Source organism: Erinaceus europaeus, chromosome 3 (assembly GCF_950295315.1).
Source record: "Erinaceus europaeus chromosome 3, mEriEur2.1, whole genome shotgun sequence".
Lineage (NCBI taxonomy): Eukaryota > Metazoa > Chordata > Mammalia > Eulipotyphla > Erinaceidae > Erinaceus > Erinaceus europaeus.
Window position 1 is genome coordinate 26,504,926 of NC_080164.1, and position 16,990 is coordinate 26,521,915.

Consider the following 16,990-nt stretch of genomic DNA (forward strand, 5'->3'; position numbering starts at 1 on the left):
CCAGGTTCAATCCCCAGCACCACCATAAAGTGGTGCTCTGGGCTCTTGTATCTCTCTGCATCTCTCTCTTTCTCTCCCCCCACTCCTCCCCCCCTTCCCATTAAATGTTAAATACACATAGTTCTGACATAGTAACATGCCACACTCATTCTGCAAAAGTGAGAAATGAACATGCCTGGTCCTAGGGAGAGAGAAGCCACTGCTTTCGGGCACTGGAGTTTAAGCACCTATGGGCTGCAGTCTGAGTGGGGACTGTGACACTGGCACAGTGTCCAGGGGCCGCAGGGAACAGTGACGCTACCCTGAGCTGGGAAGGCTCTGCGGATTAAGGTGTTACGAGGTAAGAGGCATCCGCTGTTCCACTGAAGACAGCCAGAGAGACAGACAGACAGAGGCACTTGTGCTTTCTCCTTACCTGCAGCCAGGGGTGACTAAGAGACTTGTCCACACTGAAACGCTTTCTCATCTTCACCTGCAGCAGGTTGTTGATCAAATCAATCGCTAAAGAAAAGGACATAGTCAGGCAAATCTGGGGCCGTGGAACAGCCCCAAACCTGTGAGAGAAAGAGGGCTGAGGGCTTTGGCTCTGCGAAGATACAGCTTTAAGAAGCTGCCATGTGAGGGACCCCTAAGCCTTTACTGAGCTGACTGAGCCCCTGTTTCATTACAGAGGAGGACAGAGGACAGGTCAGCCTGCCTGGCTTGAAGTCTGTGCTCTGGTCTGGAAACTGCCTCGGTTTCCTCTCTTATAAAATGGGGTTGGTAAGATGAAATCAGGTTCATATACATAAAGAGTGTACAAAAGTGCTTAGCACTTAAGTGGCAAGTATTAACTGATTTTTTTCAATGCTGATTAGGAGCCCAGCCAGTCTGGGCAGGGGCGCAGCGGGAGAGGAGAGCGGGGCAGCTGGGCCCTCTGCACACCTATAGCTGCAGTGACATCCAGGGGAGGTGGCGACAAGGTGACAGTGGCTTCTGAAGACGGGCTTGACTGGGGTGGCTGGGGAGAACCAGAGTCAATGGGAAAGAGAAAGGCTTTTGTTTATTATTTTTTGGTGGGTGGTGGTGGTGGTGGTGGTGGTGGTGGCTCAGCAGGTGGAGTGCAGGACTGTCCAGGGTTGATCCTAGACACAGCATATTGCCAGGGTGGTGCTCTGGCTCATTCTCTCATAAAATCAGGAAATAAACCTCTAAAAAAACAGGATACCTCGCGTCTCTAAGACCATGGAAGAACTCTGATGGTTATTGTTGGGGCTAGGAGGAGGACACAGAACTCTGGTGGTGGGAATAGTGAGGAACTGTACCTGTATCCCTATTATCTGATAATCTTACAGGTCACTATTAAATCACTAATAAAGAAAAAAAGAGCCGTGGCACACTCAGTTACGTGCATGTACAAGGACCCAGATTCAAGCCTAAGCCCCACTCCCACCTGCAGGGGAATGCTTCACTAGTGATGAAGCAGGCCTGTGGGTGTCTCCCTCTCTCTCTCTTCTCATCCTGTGCAATCTCTCTGTACTGTCAAATAAAATAGAAAAAAAAAAAAAGCAAAAAAATGGATTCGTAGTGCTGGCACCAAGCCTAAATGATAACCCTGGTGGCAGTAAAACAATTAAATAAGATAATAAAAGTGTATACATAATCGTAGGAAAGGGAATGCTTAAGAAAGGGGGGAAGGGTGGTGGTGGATTTCAGTAGTTCCAAAATCAGTGCTGAGCCTGAGACTACTCGGAGACATGGAGATGAGGAGAAAGTGCTCGGACTTTATGGGCAAGCTTGGGAAGCTGTGAAGGGAGTGTTTGAGAGACAGCCAGCTAGTAAGAGGCAGAGTGACAGGGCAGGGCGCTGGAGCAGCCTGCTCTCACCTTCGTCTGAGATCTCCCTCCAGGGGTTGGGCGGGTACATGAAGGCCGCGTTCTGGATCTGGTCGTTGATGTCCTCGTCCTCGTTGAAGGGGAAGGTCCCGCTGAGGCTGACGTAGACGATCACGCCAACTGACCACATGTCCAGCGAGCGGTTGTAGCCCTTGCTCCTGAGGACTTCGGGCGCCAGGTAAGCAGGTGTTCCCACCACCGACCTCCTGAAGGACTTCTCCCCGATGATGCGTGCAAAGCCGAAGTCACACAGCTTCACCTGCAAGCCACCGTGTGTGTGAGAGGGTCACAGCTGTCCCTGCACCTGAGTGGGGCTGTGGCTGGTGGGCGGGCAGGTAGGGAAGTGGGACAAGGCCCCTTTCCCAAAAGGGAGACATGTCTGTAGCCCCGCCAGCCACAGGCGGCAGACTGTTGGATCAAAGTCAGTGCTTTGTAATAAAAAGAAATGGTAGGGGATTGGGCGGTAGCACAGTGGGTTAAGCGCATGTAGTGTGAAAGGCAAGGACCAGTGTAAAGATCCCGGTTTGAGTCCTGGCTCCCCACCTGCAGGGGGGCCGCTTCACAGGTGGTGAAGCAGGTCTGCAGGTGTCTCTCTTTCTCCCCCCTTCTGTCTTTCCCTCCTCTCTCCGTGTCTGTCTTATACAACAATGACAACATCATCAACAACAATAATAACTACAACAACAAAGCAAGGGCAACAAAAGGGAAAATAATTTTAAAAAATTAAAAAAAAAGAAATGGAGCTGAGTGACATATAAAGTTAGGGCACATGCTACCATCATGGATGTAATGGTGGGAAATACCGCTCTTGCACAAATTCTGCTGACTCCTCACCTGCAGGGGAGTCACTTCACAAGCAGTGAAGCAGATCTGCAGGTGTCTATCTTTCCCTCTCTGTCTCCCCCCCCCATTTCATTTCTGTTTTTTTCCTATCCAACAACAATGACATCAGTAATAACTGTAACAATAAAAAAAGGGCAACAAAAGGGAATAAAAAGAAAAAAAACCTTATTTTTACCTTTTTTTCCTTATTTGATAGGGCACAGAATTTGAGAGGGGTGGGGTGATAGGGAGTGAGACAGACACCTGCAGTACTTGCTTCAGCACGTGGGAAGCTTCCGTCCTGCTGGTGGGGGCTGGGGGCATCGACCTGGGCCCTTGTGCATGGTATACTGTGCACTTAACCAAGTGCACCACCGTTCAGCCCTTTTTTAATTAATAAATAAATATATATATATATATATATATATATATATATATATATATATGGCTTCTGGAGGTGTGGGGAATGGAACTTGGAACCCTTGAGTCTCAGACATGAAAGTCTCCTTGCATAGCCCTTCTGCTGTCTCCCCCACCTGGGAAGTCTAGGTCTTAACTAGGTGGCAGTTAATAAAATCTGAACTGAAGTGACTCATGAAGTCACCTCATGGACAGCCACAAGCTAAGAGGAACCCTGACTTCTGCAAGACAGTGTAAGCAGGACCCCCTTCCTGAGAGAGCCATCTTCACGTGGGCAGGCTCTGGAACACATCTCACCTGAGGGAATGGCTCCGCTGACGCCAGGAGCACGTTTTCTGGCTTTAAGTCACAGTGCACGATGTTCTTGAAATGCAGGTTCCTCAAAGCAACAAGTATCTGGGAGGGAAGGAAACCGATGCTTTTAAACACCTGGAAAAATCACAACTAAACTCAATCTGACCCCTTGTGTGTTATAATTATTCCCTTTATTTTTAATTATTGGAGAGGCAGAGAGAAATCAAGAAGGAAGGAGATGGAGATGAGGTGGGGGGAGAGAGAGAGACAACTGTAGCCCTGCTGCTTCACCACTTGTGAAGTTTTCCTTCTGCAAGTGGGTGCTGGGGGCTTGAACCCAGGTCTGTGCATGGTGACATCTGTGCTTAACCTGGTTTGCCAACATCTAGCCCTCAGTTATAATCATTTAGAAGATATGCTATGGCCTATCAGAATTTAAATGAAGCATACACTCCTCTTTAAGGTGCATCACGAGACAAAAACAAAACAAAAAAACGGTTATTGAATTCTTAGCTTTTGGTCCCCAAGAGCTGATGCACCTGCGTGACCATGAACTTGGTGATCCGCTCCGGGAGCCGGCTCTTCTCACTGGACAGGATCATCTCCAGCATGTCCCCGTGGAGCTTCTCCATGACCACAAACACCCGCTCCGGGGTCTCAAACATGCATTCCAGGTTCACAATCCCAGGATGGTGTAAGTTCTGAGGAGTCGCAGAAAGTCAGGAAAGATTGTCACCACCCAAATACCTAACAAGGAGCAGGAAGCTTCAGGAGCAGTGAAGTAGTGCTTCAGGTCTTCTATCTCTTCTCTCTCTCTCTCTCATCCTCTCTCTGTCTCTGTCTCTCTCTCTCTATATATATATATGGTGGGGTGGGGTGGGGGGCCTGGTCTGCCACGGTAGCGTGGAAGAAGACACAAACTTTGTCTGGAAAGTGTCTTTGAATTCGCAGAGTAGACATCATGAGCAAGGCTCACACTCCCCCCAAAATTTATGGGCAACAAGTTGTTGAAATTAAATGGTAGACAAGTCCAAAGGAATACTACAGGGGTTTGTGAATCCCGTTTGTGAATGTGTAGAGATGGGAACTCGAGGGCAACAAAACAAGACTGGAATGGTGGTGACCCGGGGAAATGCATCACCGTGTTAGAAACCTTGGAATGAGTAGAAACACAGTGACTGTTCAACAAGAAGTCAGTTGCTTCCACATGTCCCTGCCTCCACTGCATCTCTTCACTTTAATATAAAAACTGAGTTGTGTACATTTTCTTACTGAGTTTGTTAAACTTTTGTAACAGTGATTTAAATTTAAAAAATAAAGGGGGGGCGGTGGCGCACCCAGCTGAGTGCACGTTACCTGCATGAGGACCTGGACTCGAGCCCCTGGTCCCCACCTGCTGGGGGAAAACTTTGCTAGTGGGGAAGCAGTGTTGCAAGTGTCTCTACTCTCTACGCCCCCTCCCCTCTGGATTTCTGGTTGTCTCTATCCAGTAAGTAAAGATAATAAAAAATTAATTTAAAAGACTGTAGGGAATGGTGGGGTTGTGTCGACATGGAGTCCAGCAATAACTCTGGTGATTTAAAAAAAAAAAAAGGATAAAAGAAAAAGGAACTTGTGTTGAGTGAGAAGAGTAACTCTGGAGAAACCACGATAATCAACCCTGTTCCCAGCTGGGCAATATCAGTAAAAGTCGCTGCAAGGTGTAGTAATAATAGGTGCTGGGACTGTGCTTTTGTCTGGGACTGATTTAAATTTAGTCACTAGCATCCATCATAGACAGCAGAGGTAGGCGGGGTGGGAAGGGAATCCAGTGTTTAGTTTGAAGCTGTATTTGTGGTCAAAGTGACGAGGAATCAAGCCTGAGATATGTGCCCCTAATTCACACTTATTAATTTATTACTGTATGCCAGTTGGCAATGATGAAAACAATTCCAAAATCAAACACAAGGAAAGATTTTAAGCAGTGTGTTTGGATTCTAGCACGTCTGCTGCTACTACTATTCTGTTTAAAAGGGGCAGGGGAATTCAGAGAACAAATCTTCTGACTGTCCCTGCCCTGAAAGAGTGGGGAGGCCGAGGCCAGTGCAGTGAGCGCCATGTCCTCCATGTCCCTGAGTGTCTCACCCTCCTCCTGGGGGGTGCCTGGCCTTCATGACCCTTAGCTGTGAGAAGACAGCTCCTATGGCACCAGCTGCCACACCTCACCTGCTCCTGCACAGCACAGCCAAAGTCTACACTGTGGGGCGGTGCTGTGTAGGGCACGCTGCTTATGTGACAGAATGTCAGAAGGAAGAGGAGGAAGCCAGCCTTCAGGTTCTAGGGGACACCCCAGAGGGAAAATGTGAGATGAGAATAAAAACCAAGTGATCCATTTCATGGCATCTCAGTCCCTGCCAACAACTATGCACCAGGGAGGAAAGCAAGGCTTTAGAGGTCCGGGACGGTGTGCACTCTACTGGGTGAGCCATCCCCGAGCACACGGGATTCTGGTGTCAGAGCCCCAAGGTCAAAAATCCGCGCCAGCAGAAGGCAGCTCCGTGTCTACCTGTAAGATGGCCACTTCGTTGCGCAGCTGGCTTTCCTGCTTGGTGGGGAACCTCATCTTATCGATGACCTTGATGGCCACGTCCCTCCCACTCTTGCGGTGCTTCCCTGTGTTCAAAGCACAGAAAGGGGAGACGGGGAGGAGGAGGCAATTGGACGGCTGCCCAGACCCCATGCTCTAGCGGGAAGTGGCCCTAAGACCTCCTCTGTCCACGCTCATGCTCCCTCCCGATCGTGGAGCCTGGACTCAGGATGGCTGATGTCCACTCCCTGATTTCAACACTGAACTCTAAACACTCGTATATGTCTCATGGTCTGCACACAACTGCTTGCTGAAAACACATCGGTTTTATTACATGAATGTTAAGTAACAACCCTAACTTCGTCTTCAGAGACTGTCATACACACTGTGCTGTCTCTGTCCCCTGGGTCCATGGAGACAGGATTCCACCAGGATTTAGTGCAAGCCTTGAGGCTGCCAGGGACACCACTGACTAGTTTGATCTCTGCAACCTAAGCACAGCTCTTCCTGGAGCCACTAGAGGTCCCCACATGCAGAGTCTTGGGGGCTAGGGACATGACCTCATGCCCAGACCCATAGGGGGCACAAGGTTCAACCACAGGCTCATTCTGCTTCTTTCTTTGTCAGTGTTTAGCGCTCACTGCTGAAATAAGGGATTCGATGCTTGGGTCTGGTCAGGAGGGCTGAGCTGGGCAGTGGCCCATGCCTCTTGTTGGCCCCACACAAGCTGGCTGTTTTCTGGGTGGGCACAGTGGGAAGGCTGTCTGCCTACCTCCATACACGATACCGAACTGGCCTGAGCCCAGCACCTCATCTGCAAAGATCTGGTAAACGGTGCTGATGTCCTGTTTGAGAAAGAAAAGCCATGTTAGTCAGTGACCGCCATGTAGTAAGCAGCACTGGCAGTGAGCCTGGGACCTTGTGCATGCGTGAGGGCTTCCCTGGGTCCATCTCCTCTTTTTGTGTTTTGAGGGAGAAAAGAGGGGAAAGAGACACCACAGCAAGGCTCCCCCATCCACGAGCTCCTCCAGAGCTGTCCACAGTGCTCCCATGAGGTGCCGGGGCTCGAACCCTTGCCGTGCACATTGTAAGACACAAGACCTAGCAAAGTGAGCATCTTGCAGCCCCATTCTGGGTTTAAACACCTGCCTCAGCTTCCTCGAGTGTTTTTTAAAATTTTATTTAGTCATTTATTGGATAGAGATAGAGATGGAAACTGAGATGGAAGAGGGAAATAAGGAGACAGAAAGAGATACCTGCAGCTCTGCTTCACCACTGATGAAGCTCCCTCCCTGCACGTGGGGGTCGGGGCTTGAATCTAGTGCGCTGTAACGTGCGCTGAACCCAGTGCATGCCACGACCGGCCCCGTTTTCGATACAGCAGATTTCTACACAGGTAACACCCATAGAGTAAAGCCTGGTGTCTTGGGGTTACCTGCTCAGTTTGGGGGCTACAAATTCATCTCTCTAGTGGGATTTTACCTCTCATTCAAATTACCCAGCATGCAAGTGTCAGCTGTCACAATTTACTCACCACGTTTTCCTGGATCTGACAGTTAGATACAGAGATGCTGGTGGACAAATCTTCTGCAAGACACGGAAATAATATGAGAGGGGCTGGGTGGTGGTGCACAGGGAACATATAGCAAACATTAAAATGCACAGGACACTGGCTCAAGCCCCAAGTCCCCAAGTCCCAACCTGCAGGAGGGAGGCTTCATAAGCAGTGAAGCGAGTACTGCAGGTGTTTCTCCTCTTTCCCTCTCTACCTCCCCTTCCCTCTCAATTTTTGTCTCTTATCAAAAAAAAAAAAAAAAAAAAAGGAACAAATATGTTAGCACATGGCAATACTAACCAACAACATGTGTGTGCCAACTTTGTGCACATTAAACTAAAACTGGCGAGCACACAGCTCACCTAATGTAAGTATGCACCCCAGGAATTATCCATGGGGGGGGTCATTTGGTGCTGTCCATGGTGCTCAATGTGGAGACAGGGCTAGAACCCAGGACTAGCAGTGTGGTAAGGCGGCATGCCCTCTAGCCCATGAGCTATCTGGTCCCTAGTCCAGTAATTTTGTGCTCTTTCTGAGTGTTTTGGTTTGGCGGAAAGACACACAGCAGCACTCTGATGTCTAGATTTTCTGAGCTTAGAGTACAACACCCTTGTAGAGCCTGATCTGACCCTGGCAGGAAGTGGGATGCTGGTGCTGCTAACTGGCTTGTTGCAATTCGGGTTCACGGGTGTTTCCACACCACACCAATTCTTTTTGGCTTAACACTGACGCCTCTAAAGAAGGTACTTGTGCAAGGTGCTAAAGTTCTAGGCCACCTCGAGGGATACCAGAGTTGGGGCATCCAGGTAGGGACAGTGGCTGGAATACTGCTGAACACTCAGTCTTCTGTTGGGATCAGTCAAGGAAACAGTGCACCCCAAAGGGCCCGGGTGGCGCAGGGGCAGGCTGGGTCACCCGGAGGAGCCAGGTCCAAGCAGCTCAACCCAGTGCCAGGAAGCCAGCACTGAAAACAGCAGACTTTGCACCTGTCGCTCCACTCCTGTGGCTGACCCTTGCCATCAGGTCAGTGTGACAGACAGCTCATTAGAAGTTGACTGATGGTGTTGGCTAGGGGGGGCAACACCAGGATGAGCACTGTGGGAGGGGGCACATGCAGACACAGCCCTCCCACTGGGCCTCACTCACTGTGGTCCTTGCCCTGCCCCAGGGAGGGGCCCACGCTGGCCTGCGGTGTGACAGGCATGAGGGCCTGGCGGATGGCCTTCTCCCAGCTCAGGGCCACATCCAGCCCGATGCCTGTGGCAGCCAGGATGGGGTCACGGGTGCCAGCCCCGTTGTCCTCGCCAGCAAAGTAGATGGTGGTGTCCGTGATGATTTCAAAGCAGTGCGGGCTGCTGCCCAGAGGCGTGCTGCTGAGGTCTTGTGGCGCAGAGATGCGGAGGATCTCGGAGAGCGGAATTTCCTGCCGAGAGAAAGGAAGCAGTAGAGTGGGAAGCAGTAGAGTGGGAATCAGTTCTCTTTTTCATTTTCTAATAAACCAGCGAGCAAATAGGGAGACGGGTGCTTCCCTATTTTCTCTCCATTTTAATTCTATTATTTCTGATGTTTATTTTTAAAGTTCTATTTATTTGTTGAGCAGAGAAAGAAACTGAGAGGGAAAGGGAGCAAGAGAAGGGGAGAGAGAGAAAGACCTCTGGCAGCCCTGCTTCACCATTTGTGAAGCTTCCCCCTTGCAGGTGGGGAGTGGGGGCTTGAATCCAGGTCCTGGCAAATTTAACATGTGCTCTATCAGGGGCACAATCCCTGGCCTCTCATTGCCCTGTTCTCCATGTGGTGCTTGGGGAGGAACTTCGTGCAGCCCTGAGAGGCCTCTAGGGCCCAACTTATTCATTAAGAGACACAGACAGAAGGAGAGAGAAAAACATCACCGCTCCACTATCCATGGTGTTTCCATGAGATGCTGGGGTTTGAATCCAGGGCCTCATGGGTAGTAAGGTAACCAGGTGAGTTATCTCCCTCCTGGCTCTGGAAAGCACAGCATTTTCATGTACATAATCATTTCAACATCAAGTGTTCACTGTGTCATTTAAAAAAATGTTTTTATCACTATTAGGGTTTTTGTCAGGGCTTGGTACTTGCACAGCAAACACACTACTCCTGATAACCTTTTTTTTTTTTGGGGGGGGCTTTCTTTCTTTTACTTCACATGAGAAATTGAGAGGGGTGGGGAAGAGAAACACCTGCAAACCTGCTTTACCACTCAGGAAGGTGCAGAGCAGGGGCCTGGACTTCAGTCTTTGTGTTGGGTTAACTAACACCTGTGTTCAACCCCACAGTGCTCACCTTATAATACTTGGACCCGGATTCATTCTGAAACAGCGTCAGGCACTTGCTGTCCAGCCTCCAGTAGTGCCTTTTTCTCTGTGGAAGGACAGAGCACGGTGAGAGGCTCAGGCACGCATCCACCTAGGGGAGCCCCCGCCCTACTCCCCAGCAGCTCCCGTGGGTGGGCCTGGGCTCTGACCAGTGTATCTCGGCTGCTGTAGTGCACCATCCAGCCCTCCTTCACCAGTGTGCTGCTTCTGCGCTTCGTGTGTCTGACCGACTGTACCACCCGCATCAGCGGGATGTTGTTGCTCGTGGACGGGCTGCAACAGAGGGGCCCAGCCTCAGGATCCTGAGCACCAGGAGCCGCTGGACTCAAGCAGCATCAGTCCCCAGCACTGCGTGTGCTGGAGTCAGGCTCTACTTTGCTCTCTTGTGTTAATAAATGAAATCTTAAAAAAAAAAAATCTTATGAGGGTGGGAGAGAATAGCATAAAGGTGATGCAAAGAGACTCATGCCTGAGGCCCTGAGGTCTCAGGTTCAATCCCCCACACCACCATAAGTTAGAGCTGAGCAGTATTCTGGTAAAAAAGTGAATAAATAAATGACAAATACTTAAAAATCTTATGAGAGAGGAAGGGAGATAAGAAAAAAAGGGAGGGGGGAGTCGGGCGGTAGCACAGTGAGTTAAATGCACATGGCACCAAGCCTCAAGGACCGGCGTAAGGATCCAGGTTTGAGTCCCTGGCTCCCCACCTGCAGGGGGGGGCGTTGCTTCACAAGCAGATCTGCAGGTGTCTATTTTTCTCTCCCCCTCTCTGTCTTTCCCTCCTCTCTCCATTTCTCTGTCCTATCAAACAACAGTGACATCAATAACAACAACAACAATAATAACCACAACAATGATAAAACAAGGGCAACAAAAGGGGAAAAAAGAGAGAGAGAGAGAGAGGGAGGCCAGAGCATTACTCTGACACATGTGGTACCAGGAGCAAACCTGGAGCCTCAGGTATGTAAGCCCCACACTCCATTAGCTGGACTATTTCTCCAGCCACTTATCATTTTTTGTTATTGTTTGTTTGTTTTAAGACAAATGGGCAAGGGGCCGGGTGGCGCGCCTGGTTTAGCGCAGGTATTACAATGCGCAAGGACCCAGGTTTGAGCCCCCGGTCCCCACCTGCAGGGGGAAAGCTTCATGAGTGGTGAAGCAGGACTGCAGGTGTCTCTCTGTCTCTCTCCCTCTCTATATCTCCCCCTTCCCTCTGGATTTCTGGCTGTCTCTATCCAATAAGTAAAGATAAAAAAAAAAAAAAAAAGACAAGTGGGCAAACCTTTACAGAATATCTTTGGAAGACCAGCAATGGCTGTGATTAGATAGAAACTCTGTGCCCCCCAGACTGGCCTCAGGCATGGAGGGGACAGACACTACCTGATGGTTTTCACAGCCTCCTCATCCTTCTCTGCATCGAGGTCTGAGGGGTCTAGGAAGAACATCTTCTCCTCTGGGGGGGAGGGCTCCTCCGCGTCGTCCAGGCCCCGGCTGCCCTCACTGTTCATGTCACTGCTGTCAATGTCCATGGGGCTGTCTGTGTCTGCCCCCATGCTGAAAGGTTCTGGAAAAGGTTAACATGGACTTGAGAGTTTTATAGCAAAGAGATATAAGACGTCACAATAGAGACAAGCTGCCAAATGTGGAAAAGAATGTCTTTCTCCCTATCTCCTTGTTTCCTCCCAGTTTCCGGCTCTATCCAATAGATATTAAGAATAATTGGGAGTCGGGCGGTAGTTCAGCAGGTTAAGCACACGTGGCGCGAAGCGCAGGGAACAGCATAAGGATCCCGGTTCGAGCACCCGGCTCCCCACCTGCAGGGGAGTCGCTTCACAGGCGGTGAAGCAGGTCTGCAGGTGTCTATCTTTCTCTCCCCCTTCTGTCTTCCCCTCCTCTCTCCATTTCTGTCTGTCCTATCTAACAACAATGACATCAATAGCAACAATAATAACTATAATAAAAACAACAAGGGCAACAAAAGGAAAAATAAATAAAATTTTTTTTTTTTTAAATTTATTTTTATATATTATATTTATTTATTCCCTTTTGTTGCCCTTGTTGTTTTATTGTTGTAGTCGTTGTTGGATAGGACAGAGAGAAATGGAGAGAGGAGGGGAAGACAGAGAGGAGGAGAGAAAGATAGACACCTGCAGACCTGCTTCACCGCCTATGAAGCGACTCCCCTGCAGGTGGGGAGCCGGGGTTCGAACCGGGATCCTTATGCCGGTCCTTGTGCTTTGCGCCACCTGCGCTTAACCCGCTGCGCTACAGCCCGACTCCCCCTTAACCCGCTGCGCTACAGCCCGACTATAAAAATTTTTTAAAAGAATAAATAAATAAGAGCAGAGGTAGATAGCATAATGATTATGCAAAAGTCTCTCTTGCCTGAGGCTCCAAGGCCCCAAGTTCAATTCCCTGTACCACCATAAACCAGAGCTAAGCAGTGCCATGGTAAAAAATAAACTAAAAAAATAACCTAAAAATATACATATATATTTTTTAAATAAATAAATAAATGTTTTTTTTTTTTTTTTTTTTTTTTTCATTTATTGGACAGAGACAGAGAAAAATTGAAAGGGGAAGGGGAGACAGAGAGGGAAGAATGAAAAATGAAAATGAAGCTACCCCTCTGCAGTTGGGGACCAGGGACTTGAACCTGGGTCTTTGTCCACTGTGATGTATGTTTAACCTGGTGCACTACCACTCGGCCCCATAAGTGAATAGCAACAGAAAGAAAAGAAAGAGAAGCTGTCTCTAAGGCCTTGTGAGAACTATGGTGGTTATCATTGGTCAGGCTGCACAGAGCTTTGGTGGTGGGTGTGCTATGGGACTGTCCCCCTGGGATCTTTTAGTCTTATAGACCACACTCATCACTAATAAAGACAACATAAATGAAATAAATGGCAAACATGGCCTATGACTATGTGAATTCTGATATCCTACATATAGCCAATAAGAAGATAATTGACTTCTTCCTTAAACCAAATACAAAGGTTAATTGACAGTGGCTCACATACCTCGGAGTAAGAGGTAAACCCCCATGACTCTTAGGAAAGAACACAGTACATCTTTGTGAGCGTTCTTGTTTTTGGTGCCAAGCCTTCAAGCACACAGAATTCCACTGCTCTTGGCAAACTCTCTCCCCCTTTTAATTTCAAATAGGGAGACACAGAGGGGAGAGGGAGGGAGAGAGAGAGGAGAGGAGAGGGAGAGAGAGAGAGACAGAGACAGAGAGAGAGACAGAGAGGAGAGAGAGAGAGAGAGAGATTGATTAGAGCACCACTCTACCATTTATGGAGCTCCCTTGTGCTGCGCCTGGTGATCCCCTGTGGCACTCGGGGTATGAACCCAGGTTCTCCAGCACTCTGCCAGGTGAGCTACCTCCTGCCCCCTCTTTTTTACCTTAATTAGGCAAAGTCTTCTGAAATGGACCAAAACAACAACAACTGGCAAATACAAATTTCATTGCAAAAAGCTACTTAAAAAAGGTCAGATGGTGACTGAGAGAAAGCGCATATAGCATGAGCAACCTAAAAAGGACTGATAGGCAGGATCGTTAGTGACTCCTGAAAATGAGTAACAAACAGGAAAATGGACAAGACAGTCAAACAGGCAATTTGTAGGGGAAGAAAATCCCTTACAATGAGTCTGAGCTGGTAAGATCTTCAAACTCATTTCTACACAGATTAATGAGAACCAAAATAAACACACGCAATAATTTGTATCTACCTGTCAAAAGGTAGATAAATCACAAACGTACATGAAGTCTATTTCCAGAAAAGTCTATTTCTTGAGACATAAAGCTCCTTGAGTGCAGATGAAGTTAATCAGAAAGTCCATCATGCTGTCAAATGCATTAAACAGAAACAAACTCAAAGAGAAAATGTTCAATAAACAGGAAGCTACTAGTGCCATATATGCTTTTCCTTCTATGAAACTCCCCACACTTAATTTCTACGAAACTCCCCACTTAATTTGTAACAGTCTCGTGAATTGTAAAGAGAAATTATGCTGAAAGCCGAGCCCGTATTCCTTCTGTTCCAGTTAATCACTTTGCTTACTATTGTGTTACCTTGAAAAGAGAGGAAAAAAAGGACAATGCTCAGCTAACCATAGACAGTGAGACAGTGTGATGTGTTCTGGAGAGGAGAGAGAAGCCAGAGCTCACGGGCTCCAATCCAGCCCTGCCATGGACTGGCTGCTTCTTAGGTGAGATTCAGGGTCTCTGAATCTTAAGTTTACTCATCCAGAAGCATTTACCTCAAAGGGCGTTCTTAGCGACTGATGTTATTCAATGCCAACATTTGCAAAGAACAGTGCCTGGCAGACTGTAAGCAGTGAATGGCAGAACCATGAAATTGGTGAAGTGATGGCAAGGTTTTAATCCAGGTCATTTATGTCTAAAGGTGAAATGCATTGATATGGAGGCAGAACTGTTGTGTCATTGGCTGGTTAGACCACCACATGGTGGCGGGCTAGAGGAAGGCCAGGAAGGCCAGGAAGGCATAAGGAAAAGAAGTGCACTACCACCAGAGCCTACCTGTCAAAGGAAACAAGGTGAATATGCCAACAGACAAAAGAATCACATATTTTCTGACTTTGTGTGGACATGAAGAAAAGGGCCTTTACCTCCATTGAAAGTCACCTCGCCTAGACAGTCTCTTGGGACTTTTGATGCACAGCGTTTATGGCAGTTGAATTTACAATCTGGAAGGAAATGTTTGACTAATTAATTTATGTAATAAGGCAGGCAGTATTAGACATGGCTAGAGACTTTATTTACTTATTATGAGAGAAAGAGACCAGAGAACTGCTGAGTTCTGGCATAGGATGATGCTTAGTATGGAACCTGGGGCCTTAGGCGTGCAAATCCTGTGTTCTAGCAGGCTAAGCTCTCTTCCTGGCCCTAAATATTCTTAAAAAAAAAAAAGACTGACTTATTAATGAGAAAGCGAGTGGTCTAGCAGGCTAAGCTCTCTTCCTGGCCTTAAATATTCTTAAAAAAAAAAAAGATTGACCTATTAATGAGAAATCGAGAGAGAGAATCAGAGCTTCACTCTGGCATATACAAAGGTGGGGATCAAACTCAGGTCCTTATGCCTGAAAGTCTAAGACTTTATCTGCTGGACCACCTCCCACGATGCTAGAGATTTCCTTGAAATCACAAATTGCATGATGTATAATGATGATGATGTGATAATAAAGGTTTCCACAATGAACTCAGGTCTTGGCCCAAAGGCTGGTTTAAAATTCTGATGCCTCCTCTTCACACTGCCTAGCTCTCAGGTGCAGGTATCTGTCTCTGTAGAGGAGGCTGACACTAGTCCCCTAACTGCCAAGACACCGTCAATAGTCCTCGGCTCACTCATCTTCCTGCATCTCCCTTCTTTCCAGCACTTGTGATGCGACCTTCCAGATCTTAAGGACCCGTGCCTGTGGTTTTCCACATCTACAGTATTACTGCCTACAGTTCTCCCTAGAGCCAACTTTCTCATTCTTTTTATTTGAGAATAAGATGGGGGGGGGGGAGAGGGGGAAAAAAGAGAGAGAGAGGTAGAAGGAGAGGAGAGAGACATCAAAGCACTGCTCAACCATTCATGAGTCCTCCCCTTCCCAGTGCGGCCCGTGGGGCGGGTACCCAGGGTTTCACACATGGGTGGGTACACACTCTGCCTGGTCCCAGCCCCTTGGCTAAAGTTTCTGAAATAGTACCATTTTAAAGCATTTTGAGTGGTGTGTGTGGGGGGGGGTGGGTAAGGAGATTCTTGGCCCCACCTTTGCACTGCATGCCCTGGCGGAAGAGGCCCTTCAGCAGCCGCTTGCAGTACTGGCAGATGGTGGGACGGCCGTATGAGTGAACGGCGAAGGTGTGGGGGACCTTGACCCTGCACATCACCATCTTCTCCATCCAGATGGGTCGACCGCTCCACGATGGGATTCTCTTACTTGGCTCGGGCTGGGCGTGTGACTGAAAAGAGAGTGGGATCCACGTCAGTCAACCTGAGCACACAGTCCTGGGAGCCACCTGTCTCCAATGCTGGCACCCCAAGTCTGGAAGAGGGGTGGCAGATGGGGCTCTGAGGTCTACCCCGGGAGCTTCACTTACTGACCCTTGAAAGGGAAAAGCATAGGGAACTTTCAGTCATTATTATGCTAAAGAAAGAAGACTTTTTTTGTGGGTGCACGAAGATTCACAAATAAACTTTTTAAAAAAAATTTCTTTATTGGGGAATTAATGTTTTACATTCAACAATAAATACAATAGTTTGTACATGCATAACATTTCCTAGTTTTCCATAACAATACAACCCCCGCTAGGTCATCTGTCATCCTTTTTGGACTTGTATTCTCTCCACTACCCTCCCCAGAGTCTTTTACTTTGGTGCAATAGGCCAATTCCAGTTCAGGTTCTACTTGTGTTTTCTCTTCTGATCTTGTTTTTTTACACCCGGGTTATCCCTAGGGCTCAGTGCCTGCAAGATGAACCCACTGTTTCTACAGGCCTTTATTTTTTTCTTTCTGTTTTCTCTTTCTCTTTTTAAAATTTGACAGGACAGAAAGAAAATAAGAGGCTCGGGGGAGATAGAGAGGGAGAGAAAAAGACAGACACCTGCAGACCTGCTTCATCACTGCAGGTTCCCTCTACAGGTGCGTAGCAGGGGCTCAAACCCAGGTCCTTGGGCATGGTGCGCCACCACTTGGCCCCCTAGATAAACTCTTTCAAAATTAATTAATTAATTTTGGACAGAGACAGAGAAATTGAGAGGGAAGAGGGAGATAGAGTGGAAGAGAAAGAGGCACCTGTAGCCTTGCTTCATCACTTAATGAAGCTTTCCCCAGCAGGTGCGGAGTGGGGGCCTGAACCAGGGTCCTTGTGCATTGTAACACATGCACTCTACCAGATACATCACTGCCTGGCCCCTCACTGATTAACTATCATTATTTGCCAGGTCTGTGAGGCATTTTAGAGATAGAATACAAAAGTCTTAAAAAGAATCTGTAGATGTTGGAATCTCTTCAAGCACCACACCAAGATGAGACACTGGGATAGAAAGTAGATTTAGACAGTGGCGGAACTGCTCTTGTCACATGACTGAGCACTGAAAATATTTTGAAACAAGTC

At 48.0% G+C, this 16,990-nt stretch overlaps 1 protein-coding gene and 1 long non-coding RNA gene across 3 annotated transcripts in view; one reads left to right on the forward strand and one right to left on the reverse strand.

The window, feature by feature from the left end:
* LOC132537461 (uncharacterized) overlaps nucleotides 1–16,990 on the forward strand; it is a 317,125-nt gene that overhangs the window by 94,723 nt on the left and 205,412 nt on the right. The gene's annotated exons all lie outside the window — the stretch shown is intronic.
* The window catches only part of PRKD3 (protein kinase D3), a 62,747-nt gene that overhangs the window by 3,638 nt on the left and 42,119 nt on the right, over nucleotides 1–16,990 (reverse strand). For both annotated transcript variants that reach the window (XM_060186889.1, XM_060186888.1), the window contains exons 6-18: nucleotides 15,643–15,835; nucleotides 14,497–14,574; nucleotides 11,248–11,431; nucleotides 10,017–10,140; nucleotides 9,836–9,913; nucleotides 8,678–8,954; nucleotides 7,511–7,563; nucleotides 6,749–6,821; nucleotides 5,956–6,062; nucleotides 3,950–4,111; nucleotides 3,414–3,512; nucleotides 1,866–2,133; nucleotides 416–501 (exon numbers count right to left, since the gene is read on the reverse strand). In XM_060186889.1, coding sequence (XP_060042872.1) covers nucleotides 416–501; nucleotides 1,866–2,133; nucleotides 3,414–3,512; nucleotides 3,950–4,111; nucleotides 5,956–6,062; nucleotides 6,749–6,821; nucleotides 7,511–7,563; nucleotides 8,678–8,954; nucleotides 9,836–9,913; nucleotides 10,017–10,140; nucleotides 11,248–11,431; nucleotides 14,497–14,574; nucleotides 15,643–15,835 — 1,782 coding nt within the window. The remainder of the gene's footprint in view (nucleotides 1–415; nucleotides 502–1,865; nucleotides 2,134–3,413; nucleotides 3,513–3,949; nucleotides 4,112–5,955; nucleotides 6,063–6,748; nucleotides 6,822–7,510; nucleotides 7,564–8,677; nucleotides 8,955–9,835; nucleotides 9,914–10,016; nucleotides 10,141–11,247; nucleotides 11,432–14,496; nucleotides 14,575–15,642; nucleotides 15,836–16,990) is intronic.